General features: G+C 43.1%; 1 protein-coding gene across 7 annotated transcripts in view; it reads left to right on the forward strand.

Moving 5' to 3' along the window:
* The first annotated feature begins 11,665 nt into the window (after window positions 1-11,665).
* Window positions 11,666-20,625, forward strand: part of Aoah (acyloxyacyl hydrolase) — a 215,405-nt gene continuing 206,445 nt past the window's right edge. The window contains exons 1-4 of one of the 7 annotated variants that reach the window (XM_087196415.1): window positions 11,667-11,814; window positions 11,930-12,110; window positions 12,300-12,451; window positions 12,590-12,747. In XM_087196415.1, coding sequence (XP_087052541.1) covers window positions 12,621-12,747 — 127 coding nt within the window. In that variant the 5' untranslated portion in view covers window positions 11,667-11,814; window positions 11,930-12,110; window positions 12,300-12,451; window positions 12,590-12,620. Of the gene's footprint in view, window positions 11,815-11,929; window positions 12,111-12,206; window positions 12,452-12,589; window positions 12,748-20,625 lie in introns of those variants that run through there. The other 6 variants (XM_004840290.4, XM_004840291.4, XM_087196417.1 and 3 more) reach the window with 6 other exon arrangements.

Genomic DNA, 20,625 nt, shown 5'->3' on the forward strand with positions numbered 1-20,625 from the left:
AGTCCAAATTCCAATTCCATCCTATAGTGACTCCAGGCCCAGGAGATCTTAGCTCAGACAACTTCAGCTGTGAAACCATCTAGACGTCAGCTTTCTGGACCAGTGAGGGTAGAAAAGGCCAAGGTGGACCAATCTGAGGTAGCCCTGACAGTGCTACTGAGGCTGGCTCTTAACAGGGAAGATATTGGTCCAGAAGGGAATCCAAAGGGTTCAGGGAGTCCAGAAGCCAGGCTATCACTGAGGTGTGGGTGACAGGTGACATGCCAAGTCAGGTGTGCTGCGAGTGTGGTTTGAGAGTGGCCACCCCGGTGAGACTCCAAACACCATCAGCAGGGTGGGGACTGAAGCTGTTCAGCTGATAGAAAGGGCAAGGACTGGCTAGTGGCAGGCACCTACCCTGTGAGTTTGGGAGGGGAGTCACACAGGTGGGGACCTAAGAGTGTGACAGGGGATGGGAACCATTAGGCCTGGGTACTGAGCCAGCAGGAACCTCCCCCAAGCCAAAGCCCTGAGACAGACTGGTGCTAACTTCAGACCTCCCCAGCTGTGGACTGCAACATGCCTTCCTATTCTGGGGGAAATTAGATGGGAACCAGGGTGAAGGTTGTGTGCTTTTCCCTGAGGAAAGCCATGGATAACAAAGTTGGAACTCACATCCCCATGGGCTTGGAGCAACCCCCTTGGGACTTCTGAGTCAATCTGAAGATCTCAGCCAAATCCACACTTGTCTAAGGTGACAGTTGCACCTGGACCTGTGACTGGTGGCAAAACCCTTCCCTTGTGAACTGCAGCCTGAAAATATGGAAGCAGAAGAGAGGAGACATTGTCTTAGCAAAGCATAGTCTTTGAATGATTTTTTAAGTTGTAGAATTTAATAGCTATGTAGATATTGCAAGGCAAAATTATTTTATTCTGATTATACAGTATTTGGATGTGTGATTCCTATTAAAGCAATAATTATTTTTTACTTTTATATCCTCTTGCAAAATACATATTCAATTAAAATGTGGCTGACTAATATCATAATGGTCCCTTAAAAGGAAAATGTGGTAAACAAGGACATTTGAAGTAACTGCAAGGAAATGGCAGAGAATTGGCTTCCGTCCTGGGCTTGGCCGGAGACCAGCCAGCTCTCTTGTGCTCTCTCATCACTGACATCGGTAATGTTGTCTCCTCGTCACCTGCTCCCATGGGTTTCAGGAGTCACAGCCTCTGCGTGCTCTGGAAAAACTAGAATCAATGCAGATGCCAACCTTACCTCTCAGCTCTGGGAAGACGGTATCAACCTCATGGGACGGAGAAGGTAATTGTCCATTCCCACTCCAGTTGTGGACACATCTACAAGCTCTGGATGAGGGACCTCATCACCTCCACATGGTCCCCACTCCTCTCCCATCACAGTAGCAAACCACATTCCCAAACAAGCCGTGCAGTATTATCAGGAGACTGGAAAGGCAAAACCAAGGAAATATGACCCATGCCCCTGTTTAAAGCCATTTATATCTGAAGCTCTTATGTGGTCCTGACCAGGTTGTCACCTCTCTGGGACATGTGGCAGTCATGTCTGATCATTAGAAATGCCCAGTGCTCTTGGGTTGGCTTGATATAAGATGAAGAGCTCTAATCCTCCCTCAGGTACCACACCAAGGAAATAGGTCGGATCTGCCAAAACCCTTAACAACTTGGATGTGCAGGTCCCAAGCTCCAATCTCATGTCCTCTTCTCATTACCTACTGTCACATACAAATAACCCCAAATTTTAAGGGCTTGAAACAACCACCGTTTCATTTTCTCTTGTGTAGTCAGAGCTCAACTGGAGACTCTTCTGGAGGGTCAGAGATGGTTTGACGCCGGTCCAGAGGGTCAAGGTTGGGCTCAGTCACACCCCAGGAGCCTTGAAGGGACAGCAGGAGCCAGGGTCAGCAGGGCCTGTTCCCCTCTCCAGGTGATCTTGGGGTCAGTCGGTGACCCCTGCAGCACACTTCCTACATGGAAGTTTAGGCTCCATGAGACCGAAGCAGTTCTTTTACAGATTAGGCCTAGTATGATGAACTCAAACTCAGGAATGCAACCCCAGACTAAACCAGATTCAAGAGAAGAGCAAATAGAACCTTCTCTCTCTCTGGAGGGAGTGTCAAAGAATTCAAGATCAGCCTCAAGTCTTTATTCCAACCTATGCACACGCGGTGACAAGAGGCTCTTCTTCCCCAAATCTAGCCAGGCCCCTCTGAGACCTCTTGACAACTAGGCTTCCTCCTTGGCCTAAAATGACTTAAACAAAGGCCGGGCATAGTTGTCCATACCTATAATCCTAGCTACTTGGGAAGCACAGACAGGATGATTGCAAGTTCAAGCCCAGCCTGGGAAAATTAGTAAGACCCTTCTCAAAACAAAATAAAAAAGAATTGGAGATGTAGCTCCAGGGTAGAACACTTGCCTAGCACGTCCAAGACCATAGGCTCAATTTCCAGTACTAGCAAAAGTAACTTGAACGAACACTAATGTGATTTCTCACAGCTCCAGGCCACGTCCCCAGGTAGCTGCCCTTAGTCTCTACTTGTCTGAGAAAACTCTCAGCTGCTGAAAGAATTTATAGTTAATACCAACCAATAGTTTGTCTTCCACTCTCTGTGGGAGGGGAGGAACTTGACCTCAAGAAGCACCAGTTAGATGTTTAATTTGATGCAGTCTCCTTGTTGATTCTTGATAATATTTCCTGTGCTATTGGAGCTCTGTCCAGGAAGTCCTCACCTGCACCTATGGCTTCAAGTGTTTCCCCTGTATCATCCCTCCAGCACTTTCAAAGTTTCTGTTTTCATATCCAGATGTTTGATCTGTTTTGCTTTGATGTCAGTACAGGATGAAAGATTTGGGTCTGGTTTCGATCTCTTGCATTCATTACCTTTTTCCCAAGCATCGTTTATTACAGAAGCTGTCTTTTCTCCAAAGAACCAGATGCATTGTACCTGGACCATCCCCACCTACCCTTGGTGTGAGCTGCACTGACCCCTCCATTCCCTCATCCCCCTTTAAATATGCCCCAGGGCAACTCGAAAGCCTGGAAACAGATGGAAGGTGAATTTGACTCATACTGAACTCTTCCCTGTTGGCAGAGTGGTAGCTGATTTGGACCTGCCCTTACCACTCTCACGGGTACTCTGCTTTGTGTGTCATTGACAATGGACATGTGCATATTCTAAAACTCTGTACAGTGACAGGGAGTGCACTCTGGTAAAGAGTTGTTTTCAAAAGTGCTCTTTGGGGTGTTGGTGGAAAAGAAAAATGCTGGTCACTCCAGATGGACTCCCTACCCCTCCAATCAGTCCAGCAGGAAACGAAGCACACTGTGCACTGCCCTTAGCCAGCTCTGTCATCGACAGGTAAGTAAGCCCTTGTCCTCTTCCTGACACTTCTCCCAAACTGTGGCATGAAGCTCTCAGCCCCAGCCAAGGGCAGTTCACGTATCTGAGAGCTGCTGATGGGATACGGAGGCCTCTAGGGGCCTCTCCCCCAGCCACTGACAGGAACCTGAAGGCGCACTCCCTTCTTGCTCCCCAGAGCAGTGCTCCCTTGGAGTTTGGCCTCTGCAAAGCAACAACACTAGAGCTGCCTCTCCACTCCCCAGGGCTGAGAACATCTCTAAGCCTCAGGGAAATGTCATTTGTCATCTTACTACAAAAATTGTGACAGACCTGGAGGAAATTGCAGGACTTGAGTCTTTCTCCCCAGGAAGCCTCACAAGCTGGCTTCTGGTTTGCTCCCTGCCAGCCTTGGGGCTCCCTTTGAATCAGGATCAGCCCTGGCTATACCGTTGGCTGGCCTGAGGCCTCCGTGTTTGTGTTAGGATTTAGCACTGAGCCCCAGTAACTGCCCTGAATGCCTTCCTGTTACAGAAACTCCAAAGATTGCTTTTGTCTACTCCATTGTGTTGCTATGATATCCGACACATTTTCTCCTTCTACTCTATCTTGTGCATTTGTTTCTCCACCATGAACACTTACTGTGTATCAGGTGAGTCCAGCACACACTATACAGGAATGGTGCTAAATGGCCTGTGCTCCAGGGTCACCCAGGATTGGGGCACAGATAGGCACACTCTCGCCAAAGTTTCCCAAGAATAACTCAGATAGAGCCAACGCTTGCTCCTGGAGGGGACTGGGGGGGCTTCTGAGATTCTCCAGGAAGATAAGGAGAAAGGCATTTGAGGCAGGCAGAAGCTTGTACCAAGGCACTGGGGCATGAACATCTGGGCATAACTGGGGATATCACAGGTGATTTGGTGTGGTCAGAACACAGGGCACATGGGAAGGTGACTAGACACATCGCCAGGGAGATGCAAAGAATTCTAGGAGGTCTCCTGAGTCCTTCACTCCCAACTTGATTCAAAGATGGGAGCTATTACAGGGCATAAGCCATTGGTGATATGATCCATTGTGTTTTAGGCTAAAATTACTTTCTGTGCTCAGTTTAATCTCATCTTTAAGTATGTTTCTATAGCTTTCCCTTTCGTTAAAAGCCCATGTTAATTTATTTTTGATAATGGGAATTGAACCTAGGGATTCTCTACCACTGAGCTACATCCCTGGCCCTTTTAAGTTTTATTTTCAGACAGCATCTTGCTAAATTGCCCAGGCTGGTCTCAAACTTACAATCCTCCTGCCTCAGCCTCCTGGGTAGCTGGGATTACAGGCATGTGACACCATATCATTTGAGCTCATATTATGTTAACATAAGGTCATGTAGGAATATATTTGGGCTAGTTACTGATTTTTCCAAATCAACAACAATGTATGAGCTATGCCTTCCCTTCTTTCCATCCCCTCCCACTAGAAATACCAGGAAGGTATTTTGCTGTGGATGTGGATTCCACCTTATAAGGGCAACTTCCTGACCTTCTCGTGCTCCCTTCCTAACTCCAACACAACAACGTGGGATATAAGGGAGGAGTCTTCAGGCCTAACGAAGGCCTGCAACACAGCCTGTAATAAAGTGGTGCAGGCTCACATGAACCTCAGGAACAGTGAGGGAGTGGATCCCTTCTGCCCTTGCAGTGAAATCAGCTCTGTGGGTGAAATAGAAGCAAGTTCTCAGATTGCCATTTGTGTAGCCACTTCATCCCTCAACCCAACCAACCAGCATGGTCCCAGATGGGCACATAAAGTTAGGATCCCTCACAACAAGGGTTGTGCTCCATGTCATCCTCTGATACATGAAGCAGTTTTTAGTATTCTTTATTCATGTTTAATAGTCAGCCTACTGAATTTTTTTCTTGGGCTTCATCCATGAACATAACCCCAGAAGAGATTTTTAATTTTAAAAACTCTAGCTATAAAGGACCAGTAATGCAGGAACCTATCTTACTGACACTGGGCCCCACCACCACAGCCTAGATTGTCCCAGTGAAGTCTCAGATGAAGCAATTCAGGAGAAGGGGGATGAGAAAAGTTCCTTTAGGGGACACATGTGTGTCCAGAATTCATAGAAAACCCCAGTGGGAAGAGTAGGCAGAACCATGTGCTTCCTCTCTCCTTCTAAACCTCATAATACAAGGTGATGGAACACATTTAATTTAGAAGAAAAACATGAACGTGTACTTAGAGATGATATACATAGTGGACAGTGCACTCCCAATATCCCATCCCCTCCTCTTCTTTTCAAAGCCCTAATTTTTTTTTGCTAAGTACAGTGCCAACAGAATAAAGACTATCTGTCCCAGCTTCCCTTGCAGCTAGAAGGGAACATCTGACTCTATTCCCCAGCATGCTTTACAACCAGATGTGGCCAATGAGATGAGATGCAAGCAGAAATGTTGGAAGAGACTTTGGGGAAGTCTCCTCCCAAGGGAAGGTGTGAGTGAGCTTTACTAGCTTTCCTCTGCTTCCTTCTACTGCAGGCCTAAAACATAGACATGACAACTGGAGCTATAGTAGTCACTTTGGACCTTCAGCTGATCTTAAGGACAAAAGTCTAATCTAGGACAGTGGAACAGGAAATGAAGAGCTGATGTCCATGAAGATGCTTTGGGACTAACATACTGATCCTGAACTGCCTACCTTCCGATTGCTTTTTCCTAAGTGTGAATGACAAATTAGTGAATGAACAAAAGAACTTTATACTTGTTTAAGCCGTATTTACTCTGTTTAATACGGTTAGGTGCGGTCAAGCTAACTGTACCTTAGAGACCTAAGTAAAGGTGGTTAGGCTCTCTCCCCCGTGAAATTATAATATATGGGAGCCCAAAGCCCTCCTTAAGGTCTCTGTGAGTCCCTGGGGTGGATATTCACATGGTCTCCACCTCTGCTTTTATTAGCTCTGCCTTGCTCTGAGTCCAACATGGAACTCAAAGTCCTCATTGGTTTCCACAAAAATGCATCAGGATCTGGGCAAAGCATCACCCTTCTCCTGTACAGCAAGCTTACAATCCATCAAACTTTCCTATTAGTGCTAGTCTTTTTACCACGCCACCTGCTACAAATTCTCTCATAGAACTTGAGTCAGAAGAACCCACTGTCTTGTGTAGTCCTTCTTCTCCCTTCCTTCTCTCTCTACTTCTTGTACCCATATCCTTCTGCGTATAAACAGCAGTCTGCTAGCCACAGGTCCTTTGCCCAAGCTGCCAGGTGCCCAGCAGACAAAAGAAATTCTGCCTAATAGAATTCATCCTGTCTAGAAGGCAGTTGGAGTTACAAATGACAAACTTTGTCTGATGTGTATATTTCTGAAGATTGAATAAAAGTGTCACAAAACTCCCATTGTTTTTTAAAAAATTTTATTCATTAAGTTTATTGGTACATTTTAGGTATACAATACAGTTACATTTATCACTGGGATCTTGTACATTTACATGATGTATCTTGGTTCTTATTTTTCCCCCATTCCCTGTCCTCCCTTCACCCCCTCCACGCTTTCCTATTTACAAAAATTTTGTTTCCATTTTTTCCTTTTCTCATGCTTTTACTTTTCCCTTCTTTCCTTTCCCCTACCCCTTCCACTTCCCCTACTCCTTTAGACCTTTTCTTCCTATTTCACAATACCAATTATACATTTTGATTCCTATTTACACTTTTAGTTTTTCCCACCAGAGAAACTATTCAGTATTTACACACGTGTGTCCTATTTATGTCACTTAAGTGTATAGGACTCAATGTGCATCTATTTTACTATAAATGTCTCTAGTTTCTCGTTCTTTATGGTGGAGTAGTACTCCATTTTACTAAAAACAAACAAACAAACAAAAACAACAAATCTTCCTTATCCAGTCTCCAGTTGATGGGCATTTGGGCTGTTTCCAAGTTTTAGCTATTACAAACTGTGCTGCTGTGAACATGGGTGCACATATATCTCTGTGGTATGATTCTTTTAATTCTTTTGGGACGATCCCAGCAGAGGAATAGCTGGGTCAAATGGGACCTCTAAACTGAGTGTTTGAGGTATCTCCATATTGATTTCCACAGTGGTTGCACCAATCTGCACTCCCACCAACAATTGAGAAGGGTTCTTTTCTCCTCACAACCCTCCCAACATTTGTTATTGGTTGATTTCTTGATAGCAGCCATTCTTTCTGGAATGAGGTGAAATCTCAGCATTATTTTCATCTGCATCTCTCGAATGACCAGTGATGTTGAACATTTTTTCATATGTTTATTTGGTGCTTCTACTTCTTTGTGTGAGAAATGTCTGTTCATTTCAGATGCCCATTTTTGAATTGGGTCTTTATATTTGGAGGGTCTGATTTTTTTGAGTTCTTTATATATTCTAGACAGCAGACCTTTGTCTGAGGAACAGCTGGTAAAAAATTTTTTCCCATGCTGCAGGTTGTCTCTTGCAGTGCAGAGGCTTTTTAATAAGATGAGAACCCAGTTGTTGATCCTTTGTGCTACTTCCCGTGTTACTGAGAATTTGTTCATAAAGTCTTTTCCTATCCCAATGTCTTTGAGAGTTCTACCTCGCTTATCTTCCAGCAAGTTTAGTGTTTCTGTTTTAATATTTAGATCTTTAATCCCCTTGGATTTTAGTTTAGTGCATGGTGAAAGATAGGGGTCTAGTTTTAATCTTTGGCAGGTTGAAATCCAGTTTTTCCAACACCATTTATTAAGAAGGGTATCTTTTCTCCAGTGAGGGTGGTTGGCTTCTTTGTCAAAGATAAGATAGCTGAGTATGTCTGGTGTTGTTTCTGCATCTTCTAATCTATTCCATTGATCCTCGGGTCTGTTTCTTTGCCAATACCATGCTGTTTTGATCACAGTGGCTTTGTAGTATAGTTTCAAGTTGGAGCTTGTGATACCCCCTGCCATGTCTCTGTTGCCTAGAATTGCTTTTTCCATTCTAGATCTCTTCAGTTTCCAAATGAATTTTTGATTGTTTTCTCTAGTTCTGTGAAATATCCTGTTGGGATTTCAATCGGGATTGCATTGAATCTGTATAGCAGACAAAACTCCCATTCTTTTTTTCTTTCCTTAAATTCTTTAATTGGTACATTTTAGGTATACAATACATTTACATTTATCATTGAGTACTTGTACCTGTACATGATGTATCTTGGTTCTTATTTTTCCCCCATTCCCTGTGCTCCCTTCACCCCCTCCACCCTTCCCTATTTACAAAGTCTTTGTTTCCATTTTTCCCTTTTCTCATTATTTTTCCTTTCCCTTCTTTCCTTTCCCCTTCCACTCCCAATTCCCCTACCCCATTCTTTTTTTTTTTTTTTTTTTAATTGTACCAGGGATCAAACTCGGGACCTTGCGCTTTCGAGGCAGGCACTGGAGCCACTGAGCTAAATCCCCGGCCCTCTCACACCATTCTTAACAGACATGAGTGTCTCTCTAAAATGCTCCAGAATCCCAAAGTGTGTGTATGAGGGCTTGGGGCTGCATGGGAGGAGGAGGGTGCTAGAACTGAGATCCCATTGCTGCCTGGTCAGTGTGTCACCTACTGCTGCATCAAAAATACCTGGAGGGCCCTGGCTCTTCCTCTGCAGCTCTTAGGGATGGGTCCCTTGGTCTCCATACTCTTCCACCAGCAGCCATAGCCATGGTTGATGTCTTTTAAACATAGGCAGTAAGAATGCACCTTCCAAGGAGAAAAATCCTTTCCAATTATTAAAAACCTGCAATGTCATTCCTCCAGGGTTTTGTCCCTTTGTATCTGTATGCCCATGTTTCTAAAACAAATTCATTAAACCTTCCAAGATAATAGACACAGTGATGCATATGCACACCCAATAACATGAGAAAGATCATATGAATTCATTGTTAGCTTTGAATTTTAAACATGCTCTTATTTTTATACGGCATGTAGTAATTGTACAAAATTACAAGGTATGGTGTGACATTTCAATACATGCATGTAATATGTAAGGATCAGATCAGAGTTATTGGCAAATGTATTACCTGAGACATTTCTCATTTCTCATTGCCAGCTTTAAACTTATATAGCAATTTCTGTTGATGCTTCTCCACTCACGTTGTCTCTTTAATCCTCACAACTCTCCAATAATGTTGGCACTATATCCTTCATTTTATAGTTAACTAAACTGATAATCAGAGAAGCAGTGCAGGTTGCCAGTGGTGAAGCCACACCAGCCACGCAATTTCCTCATCCTGACTCACGACCGTTTTTAAGTAGCTCACATGCTTCCTGGTTGCGGGTTAAGTGGCCACTTCCTTAGCAGAGAGGCAAGGTTCCAGGGACAAGAGGAGGGGGCCAGGATAAGGAAGGCTGCAAAGGGTCTGTGTTAGGTAGGCCTGAAGAACCGAACAAGATTTGCCGCAGACAAAATCTGGCTTGAGGAGCAGGAACAGGGAGAAGGAAGTGCGAGCCCAGGCATCAGAGAGAGGACCAAGCCAGGATGGTAATGCAGCAGCTTTTACTGCCTCTTCTGTCACCCAGGCCTTTTCCTATTCTCTCATTCCTTTCTGATTAAGGAACTTGCTGTGAATGAGCTGGTCCAGGCCAATACTAGCCAAAAGAAAACCAGGAAGCAGGTGTATTCGTATAGAACCGCCAGACCACAGGCCGACATTGAGAGGCCATCAATCCTCGGTCTCCTGTAGCAGGGAGAAAGGCTGTGGCTTGAATCAGGGCTCCTGAGCAAAGTAACAAAAGTGCTGCAAGAAAGAAATCTCATTCTCAAGAATAGATTTTGAGAAAATCAAATTGGAATGTCTGACAGTAAGGGTCCTGTGGGGACATCATACAGGGTCTGACGTGTTGTCACAAACCCACCTTCCAGCAGGGTCCAGGCCTTTCAGCAGAGTATTCAGAGATCCCCAGTCATCTACATGCAGTGCTCCATGAACAAAGGCAGCCCCGCTGGGAGAAACAGCATCAGCCAGCCTGAGGGACAGGAAATACGTGCAAATGGGACAGGGACAGCCTGGCGAGGGGACTGCGGATTCATTAGCAGTGTGTGTGTACCACACTTCACTGTCAGCCTCAGTTGGCAAAACTACTTCCTTTTCGCTCTGCTGCTCTTTTGACCTTGCCAAGTCAAATCACACCCTCCAAGCATGGAAAGCACTTTCATTCATCAAAACCCATTCTGTCAGGCACTACCACAGTGTATGCTATGAAGCAGATCATTTCGTCTCCTTTCCAACCTCGAGATTTCCCCGACTTGCTCACAGCTGTACATCCACAACATGGAGTTCTCGGGGATCCCGGAGCCGGTACAGAATGCTCTTCCATGAGCCCTCAGAAGATTCCTAGCCAATCTCTGGGTTACACGAACTAGATCATGTATGCCTGTAGTTTCACCAGGCACAGAGAAAGTATTCACTAAACACTGCCCTTCGTGCCCACAGCATCTCCCTACATTACATCTTGCCCTGCAACCACCATGTTGTTGGACTTCCCTGGAAGAGCATTGGTGCCCCATTGCACCCCTGCTGGGAAACAGCTGGAGCTCTGATTCATAAGCACATACTTGTTAGATGCATTGTTTTGTCCTTTGATATGTCATCTATCTGAGTCCTTCCTGCACCCTCATGAGGCAGACGTTATTGCTACCCCCACCGAGTGAGGATGCTGAAGGGGGAAAGTTTATGTTACCCAGAGTAAATAGTAGATACGCAGCTTGAACATGGGCCCTTTTGTCATCATCATTACCATATCCAGTCTCCCCAGGAAGACTCCAGAACTTCCAAGTCTAGGCCCCATCCCTGTGATGGTCCTCGTGACCTCCAAATCTTCCTTTAGTCACAGGGTCAAGATCTCAAGCAGCAGCATCTTTACCTCAGAGGAATTCACAGGTTCATAGGTGACCAAGGACATCCAAATAAGCATGACATTTGTTGGCCCAACCTATGCTGGGGTTGTAATGAGGGAAACACTCGCATTTGTGACTCTCTGCTGCACGTTTGAGAATTTTAGCCCCATGACCTTCATAAGACAAATGCCTGCCTGAAAAATCTTCAAACCACAAAAACTGGTATTTCATACACTCTGGAAAGGATAGGATTCTAGAACTTTATCTGCTAGTTAAAATCTTAGTCTTTAAAGAAAGGCTGCCAATTTAGATAGTTTCCGTAATATGTCACAGTATATAATAAGCTTTTTGAGGCCTCAGCAGGGACAGAAAAGAACCACATGATCTCTTATCTGGTCAGTGGTACTTTGGCCCTGTCCTTTGGTCTTGTCTGAGAATGGTAAGTGACTTTGCTGTATCTTATTTTAGAACAAAGCATTTGGATTAAATGCCTTTTCTTTATCTATGATCTTTTTCAGGTTTTTTTCCCTTCCCCATATAAAACAGTGTTTTATTGTCACCTTCAGAGCACAAAAGCAGCCTCTTAGAAACGGACAAATCACCTGCAGGTAAGAAATATAAATGCACTTTGAAACCCTGGGAATAAAGATGCAATTTACCCAAGTAAATATGAGTTGGCTAATTCTAACCCTTCTTTTATTTCTCATTTCATTTAAAATCCAGTCCTGCTGACTGTCCTTATGCTCTGCACATCAAATGAAAGACCTTGAGAGAACTTGATCCTTTGAGGAATAAGCCAACTTCTCTAGAGCCAAGTAGCTACTGGTCCAGAATTCTCCTTAACAACAAAACAAAAAGACTGGCTTCATCACACAGAAGTCTTTAAAACAAAATTAAATATGCTGTGAGTATGATGCAGAATGATTTCTACACCATGCGGTCTGTGATCACATTGCTAAAGGGCTATATCTTTTGGTGCGTTTTTCTCTTCAGTTTTAGTTTTACCTAGCTTTGTTTGGCAAGAGTGAAAGGGGAAGAGCCTCCTAAGCAGACCCACAGAATAATCCCCACAGTTTATGACCTCTGCTTTCAGCTGGAGAGGACGGAAGTGCCATTGCTAAACTGTGAAACTCGGGCTTTCCTTTACCCTGTAATGTTTAACTCAGAACTACACACTGAAGACTCCCTCCAGCTCCTCCCCGACCTAGACCCTGTGGCTCCCTCAGATTACTGAGCTGTGAGTCTGTGAGTATTCCTGTGGGGTTTTATTCGCTTCAGGCTTATTGAAAAGTGTGTGTGAGGCTGGGGGGCTGACAAAGAGGAAGAGGAGGAGAGAGAGACGGATTACTCTGTTCAACATTCCTCACTTGGCCATCTCTGCAGCCAGGTGGTGACTCAGGTGGACAGCTCTGAGATGAAGTCCCCGTGCAGGATCCTCAAGGTGGCTCCTGTGTTCCTACTCCTGCTCCTTCGCTTCTTGGCCTCTCCAGCCTCTGATGACCAGTTCAACATGGGCCACTCCAACGGCCACCGCTGTCTAGGTAGGTATTTTTGTGTTTTCTGACGTGGGCATGATAATGAGGTCTAATACTTTGCTTGCACAATAGATCACTTGCTTAATGACATGCATGGGTGTAAGATTCCAAGCAAGGCACCATTAACCTCACAGACTAAAAACTTTTGAGTCTCAGGGAAACCATTCACAGGATATGCATGTAGGCGTAGACAGAAGTGCGATGTGCAGTTGCTAGTTTGATGAGTCAGAAAAGTCTTCTACTTTGTTGGTGGCTGGAATTTGTTTCTCTTGGGTAAACAGCTATAACAGCCTGAAATTCTGACCTTTCCATGACTTTGACCTCAGACTGTGAGTTTGAGTGCTGCTCACCTTCTTCCTCTCTTGCCTATCCCTACCTGGTTATGAAACCTTGAATAAGTTATTAACCCTCGTCTTGCCTCTGTGTCCTTATCAGTGAAACAGGGAAATAATACTTACTTCAAGGAAATAACACCTACTGTGAGAACTGGGGTTATGCATGTGAATGTGTGCTATTTGCACACAGTCAAGACTCAACCATTTTAGCTTCCTTCATTATTTTAGTGAGTCCAGACTTGGTGGTCAACTGGAAACACTAACTTATCTCTTGCTGAAATGTTTTATTTCCAAGTTGTTTTTGGTTTGTGTTTGGTTTTGAGGTTTTTTTTGGTTTCTTCTGAGGTGAGTCAGAAGTAACATGAGACATTTGATATTCATATTGTACCTGGAAGGTCCACCGCTGTGATGGGTGTTTAGATAGGACAACCCACGAAGCCACACAGACTCTGAACTAAGTAGCAATTGTTCAATCAGCAGACCTCAAAATAGAATTCTGGCTTGAGAATCCAGAAAAAGAAACCTGGGGATAATATGGTGAGCATATGGTATACATGGAAAATCTGGACAGAGATTCTAACACTTTGAAATTATTTCTGGAGACAATATGGAAAAATACCTGAATTAGCCCTGCTTCCCAAAACCGTGACCTCAGGTCGTTATACATGTTAAAGAATACACCTGCAGCTTTTAAGTTACAACCAAAAGATCTTGATTCCTTGAAAATCTTTGGTCCAGAGACCAGGAAGCAGAAGTTTGAGCTACCTCTGCTCCACGCCTGGGAAGTCACCCTCTCTCCGCATTTGGTTTCCTTGTGTGCTTACTTACTGCCAGTCCATTTTATCAAAACAAAGCCCTGAAGCCTGGCAGATGGAAATACACTTGAGAAAGGCTTCAGTGAGATCAGTTCTACTTCTAGGCTGGATGCAAATCAAATGTTTGGATTTAGGCAGGTTACCTACCCTGAGATCCCTGGACCTTCACCTTGGTCAAATGGACTCAAGGTACTCATTCCTTTCCCTGCCTCATTCCATTAAGGCCACAGAAGGTTAGAAGGAGGTAGTGAGGGGATTCCTGGATGAGGTTGCTCTGGTTACCTGTTGCTTCATAGCCAATTAAAATACATGTTTTATTTATGATTTTTGGGTGAGGAATTTTGTTCTTGCTGGTGATATTTCTGCTTCCTGAAGGAATGACTGAGGTAACCAGGTGGTATTTGGATGGTGGATAAGCATGTGCCTGGTCTCTGCTGATGCCTACCGCTTGAAGTTGGTTGGGTGTGGAAATGTGCATTTGTGGGCAAGGGATTTTCCTGAAGTGCCCTCAGGGAAAAGACCAGTAAGAGAGGGAAGGTAGCAGGAAGGGGAGGAAGGAGCAGGCCTGGGCCAGAGCCATAGATCAGGACCTTCATGCGTTCCACTGAGAGCACTGGGACTAGCAAAGCCCATCAGAGCTGCCCTGAAGTGGGCCAGGCCTGAGTTCTGCCATACTGCAGCCACCAGATGAGAACTGACCCCAAGAGAGGTGCCATAATTTTGAGACATTTCTCTGGCCAGGTGCTTCCATGATCCCTCAACTGAACACTCCAAGAAGCTAGGGGAGAGCCAGTGCCTCTGAAAAGGGGCCCTGGGGTGCCCTTCCTGAGGACCATGTGCGGGGAATGTCCTAGGAGGCAGCCAGGGAAGCTTGCTCTCAGCCAGTGGTTGGAGCAAGAACTTCAGGGAGGAGGAGAAAAAGGAGGAAAGATGGAATTTTGGTAGAGCTTTGCTAATTCAACTTCTGTTGTCAACACTCGAACAACTTTCAGACAAAAAGTAGGATTCTATGCCTTCCAATTCAGCTGCAGGAAGGATCCCCAACATTTCCATACATGCACTCCTCACCTGCTTCCTCAGTTGCCACTATATGCCAGGCACAGTGCTCTGAGCCAAGGTCACAAGATGAATAATAGCTATTTTAATAATGCATGCCTTCAGGGAATCACTGTCCAGTTTCGAGAAAAACAAGAACCTGGAGACCCGTAAAGATTGCAGTTCTTAAAATGTATAATAGGTAATGTGAAATAGGAAGAAAAGGGACAAAGGGGAAGGAAGTGGGAGGGCTAGAGGAAAGGATAGAAGGGAATGGGATTAATATGAGAAAATGGAAAAGTAGGAACAAAATCTTTATAAATAGGGAGGAATGGGGGGGTTGAAGGGAGGGCTGGGCAAGGGTGAAAAATAAGAACCAAGAGAGACTGTGTAAAGGTGCAAATTTCCAATGATGAATGTCATTATATTGTATACCTAAAATGTACCAATGATTAGAATGAATAATTGATAATGCAAAATAGGAAGAAAAGGTCCAAAGGGGTAGTAGGGGTAGTGGGAGGGGCAGGGGAAAGGAAAGAAGGGAAAGGAAAAATGATGAGAAATGGAAAAAATGGAAATAAAGTCTTTGTAAATAGGGAAGGGTGGAGGGCATGAAGGGAGGGCTAGGAATGGGGAAAAAATAAGAACCAAGATGCATCATGTAAAGGTACAATTCCCAATGAGAAATGTAATTGTGTTGTATACCTACAATGTACCAATAAAATAATTTAATTAAAAAAAAAGATTGCAGTCCTTTAAATGAGCATTTAGCCTCATTTAACTGGGCATTTAGCAAAGGTTAGATAAGACATCCTGGTCCAACACCCTGTATGCAGCAATAACAATGGCAGAGCTGCGGAGAACTGTGCAGCACAGGGCAAAGGCAGCTCAGAGACAGATAGCAGAGGATAGGATCTTCATGGTCATCACAGGAAGGGGGAATTAGAATTTGAGTGAAGTGAGCAGAGCAAGTTAAAATTTCAGAATTTTAGAAATGTTTCTGCCCAAAGATGGCTGGTGACAGAAGGAAGCACCAGTTACCTCAGAGACTCTGTGCAAGCAGGCTCCTTCCTGCAAGATCCTGGCCAACAAAACCTTGTTGAGCAGAGAAGTTAAACACCCAGTTGGATGTCAGTTAGCCCAATTGGGCAAGGAGTCATCTTTGTTAGAGATCATCTATCTTTTAGTCACCATGCTTATATAAAGTCTTACCTGGATCACAGAAGTACATTTTTGCCTTGATTAATATCATAATGAAATACTTATGGGCACCTTCCCAACACATGGAAGAGACTCTTCTTTCCTATTTGACATGGAGTTCCATCCATTTCTATAAAGATGAGCATTCAGTGATCACATTTGTTTCTTACTCATAAGGCTTATTTTACTACTAGATTATCATCGTATTTACAGCCTCCAATATTCTGTGGGGGCATTCACCCTCCATGCTTTTGTGGAGCTGCATGTGGAGTAATTGGAGTGACCCTTGAAGAAAATAATTATTATAGCCAAGAGATCTTCAGCCATGTGTATTACATTGGTATGTTAATAATTATAAGAAGTATTAGCACCTATTGAGAATTTGCTGTGTGATGAACAGTCTTCCACAGGGTTTATGTGTATTAACTAATTTAATCATCATAATGACCTCATAGAATGCATATTATTATCTCCACTTAACAGGTAAAAAAATTTGAGACAGAGAAGTAAGTAACTTGTTCAAGGTTACATAGCTAGTTAAAATTTGGCTTCTTATTCCTCATTGTAATTCTAAGTGTATTGTTTTTGAAGTAATTAAGTTGAGCTGATATATTTCTTCATCATACCTTTTATAACTGCTTTATTGAGACACAATTCACATACCATAAAGTTCACCCTTTTAAAGTGTAAAATGAAGTGGCTCTTAGTATATTCATGCATTGGGCATCAATTATCAATATGTAATTCTAGAACATTTCATTACCCAAAGAGGAAACTATTCCTCATTGAAAGTCACTCCCTAAGCTTTCCTCTGCACAGCCTCTGGAAGTCACTGCCTACTCCTTTTCTCTATGAGGATTTCATATAGATGGAATAATATAATATATGGCCTTTTGCTGCAGGCTTCGACTTAGCGTAATGTTTTAAAGGCTCTTTAATTTTATAGCATCTATCAACTTCATTTTTTTCTTGGGACCAAGTGACACTCCATTTTAAGGATATACCCCATTTTATTTACTTATTGGTACATGTTTATGATACACAATAATTACATTTATCTTAGAGAATTGATACATATACACATCACAACTTAATCATTTTTATTTCCTCTACCCCTTTAGAATCTCTACCCCATTTTATTTATCTATTCATTGTTTATGGACATTTGAGTTGTTTTTACTTCTAGGTTATTGTGAATTATTTCCCTATGAACCTTTGTATGCAATTTTTCATGTGAACATGTGCTTTTATTTCTCTTAGGTGTATAATAAGAGTGGAATTTTTAGGGCATAGGCTAACTCTACCTTTAACACTCTAAAGAACTGCAAAACTTTTCCATAGCACAGGCGCTGTTTTACATTTCCATCAATAGTGTAGGAAGGACACGATTTCTCCACATTCTTACCAGTACTTGTTATTATCTGTGTTTTTATAGCCATGCTAGCAGGTATGGAATGAAATATTGTGGTTTTGATTTGTTCTCAAATGATAATGATGTTGAATCTTTTCATGTGCTTTTTGGCCACTTCTATGTCTTCTTTGAAGAAACATAGATTCAAGTCTTTGATTATTTTTATATCGGTATGTTTGTCATTCTATTGTACATTTAAAAATATATTCTAGATAAAAGTCCTCTACCAAATTATGATTTGCAAATATCCTCTCCAATTATTTGGATTTTTCTCCTTTCATGATAGTGTCTTCCCAAGAAAAAATTTATCCTTTTGATGAAGTCCTATTTACTTATTTAGTCTCATGATTTGGGCATCATATCTAAGATCAATATTTTTAAAATTGTTGTTTTCCTTGTCTTATGTCCGCTGATTTATCTTATTTCACCGACACTGAGCTCCCAACTACCATTTTGGCAAAAAGGAGTGTGACATCTAGGGTTGCAATTAAAAGAGATTAAATTGGAACTGGGAGCATAGTTCATTTGTAGAGTACATGCTCAGTATGTGTGGGGCCCAGCTTCATTTCCTAGCACCTAAACAAATAATAAGAAATCAAAATAAGCAAAAAAGGAGGAAATCTTCTTATGAGAATCTGAAGAATGGAATTTGGAATCTAAAGACAGAAAGTCAGTCAGATTTAAAATCAAAGCAAGAGCCAAAACATGATGACTATGGGGATCCAGGAAACCTCTGTCCTGGCCTCTTGTTTCTGGCTCTACTGCTATCTACAGATGAGCCGATTTACTGCTCTCAGCCCTTTGGCTGACTTCTGGCTCCTGTGGTCCTAGGTTTGCATGTGATCGCACAGCCCACACACACATGGCTCCTCCTTCTGATTGTCGTCCCAACTTCCCAGCACAGAGACTCTGAGCTAAGTCTTTGGACCACTGGATAAGAGGCAGGTGGGAGTGAGGGGAGCTCAAGGTGCCTACATGGCTCCCTGAAAGGGGGAATTGTTAGGACTGGAGAGATTGAGATACTCCAAAGGGAGCTACCACCAAAGTTTCCAGGCTATTAGGCCCAAATCCCATCACAAAAGCCCCAGCTCCAGCTGTAACGACAAGGAGCCTCATGGTGGGAAAACAATCAGTAGACCTTAGGACATAGACTTGACTATATTCCGAATTCAGAACTAAGTGGTGGGAATTCGTAGGGACCCCTTCCTCAGTTTCCTGCATTTGTTAGCATTGAGCTAGTCATCCCCTTTGATCACTAGGAATTGCTGATTTCTCTCTGCTTGGGCAGGCTCTGCCTTTCTGCCGCTTTCCAAATCTGGAATCAATAATAAGTCAGATTCAATTTTGTAAAACATCATTTTCTTTATATGGATGATTTAGAGGGGAAATAATTCTTATGTTCTCAGTCATGGACATTTAAACCAATCCATTGAGTTTTGGGTTTTTTTAAAAGCACTAATACTCAGGAAGCTTTTCAAGAGTTAAAAACCTACTTTCCCCCTCATTTGTGTTATATAAAATATGTAAATTGTCTTTGGAGTCAGGTTATCACTGCCCACAAACCCTCCAGAGTGGTCAGAGGTGACTGGTTCAAATGACAGAGAGACAAAGTTGTCCTATGGATTTGTCAATGAGCATGGGAAAAGACAGCATCACTGACAAAAATAGGAAAGATTTAGACAGAGCCAGCAGAGAAGGTTACAAATTTATGATCATGATTTAGATACACAGAAATTTTACTTTCTCTATTTCTCTGTAGCTGAGCACTTGTTTCCGAAGACAAAACATTGCCGTTGATGTGTTTAAAGTTCAGTTTCCTTTGGATAACTCAAGTTGTCCTCTTCTGTCCCCTGTGGGGGCAGGTCTCTGTCCTCAGAGAGGCTATAGCATCTCCTTGACACTCACGGTTCTCAGTCTTCAGGGTGGCTCTGTCCCCCCCGCCCCACCCCGCCAGAGGTCCTATGATTATAGTGAAGACACCATGGCTGGTGGACTTCATGGTCATATCCAACACAGCACTCTGGACAGTGCCCCCCACCCCTCTGACTTGCCCCTTCACTTCCACCCCAGGGTCTTGCAGACCCTCGAAGTCTAGGTGGACCCAGCCGAGACTCCCTGGCTGACCCCCTCAGCACTTGGCCTTCACATTGGCAGTTTCCTTGGACACTCTTCTTCCCTTAATCCTCTATCTTTGTTTTGAAATTGAAATTGAATTTAACCTAACTTTAGCACACCTAGTTTTCTGATCATCTGAATTTTTCACACCCATCTGCCTTTTTATTTCCGGGATTGTACTGGGATCATAACCCTGAAAAAGAAAGATCACAAAAATCCTTCAGAGAAGGGAAGAGTCCACAACTTTGGAGAAAGATTGTACCATGAATAAAAACCAAAAGCATACAAGATGACAGCATGCTATTCTTTAGGAAGAAAGTGAATGTTTTCTTTTATTTTTGTAAATGTACCATGGAAAAGAGAAAAATGGAGTATAGGAAACACCACTGAGCAGAATAAAGTTCCAATTATGTTATAAAGTGCCCATCACTCTCTATTTATGTAGATATCTTCCTGGACAAAATGAACACCAAAATGTGATTCTATGGCTATCTGGGAATGCTGAGGTTACAGTGATTTATATTTTCTTCTCAGTGCTTTTCTGAATTCTCCACATTTTTTTAAGAAAGCAATAGTAAGGCATGGTGGTTAAATGCAATAAATAAAATCAAGAGTCTTAGTCAGACAGCCTGGGTCTGAATCCTAGTTCTGCTACTCACTATGAATATGATTTGGGGGACTGCCTCTACCCTCTGCATCTCTCTTCCTTCATCTGCAAAATGTTAATTACACAGAGCAAAGTGGAGGGCTAACCAGGAGAATACACTTGGCAGACTTAGGCCTCTGCTGGGTACATTGTAAATACTCAAAAGGGTTGTGATTATCTATTCTTTTGGAAATCAGCAAAGAAATGCTTTGAAATTGTGCTCTAGAAGTTCTGAAATTAAACCTATTGTAAAGCAAAGAGTCTTGATTAACTGCATGATTACATGCCAATATATATCTTGTGTAAATACAAATTCTCAAACCTGAG

Source organism: Heterocephalus glaber, unplaced genomic scaffold (assembly GCF_053883595.1).
Source record: "Heterocephalus glaber isolate CG9 unplaced genomic scaffold, H.glaber_assembly_v1.0 deba00001610, whole genome shotgun sequence".
Lineage (NCBI taxonomy): Eukaryota > Metazoa > Chordata > Mammalia > Rodentia > Bathyergidae > Heterocephalus > Heterocephalus glaber.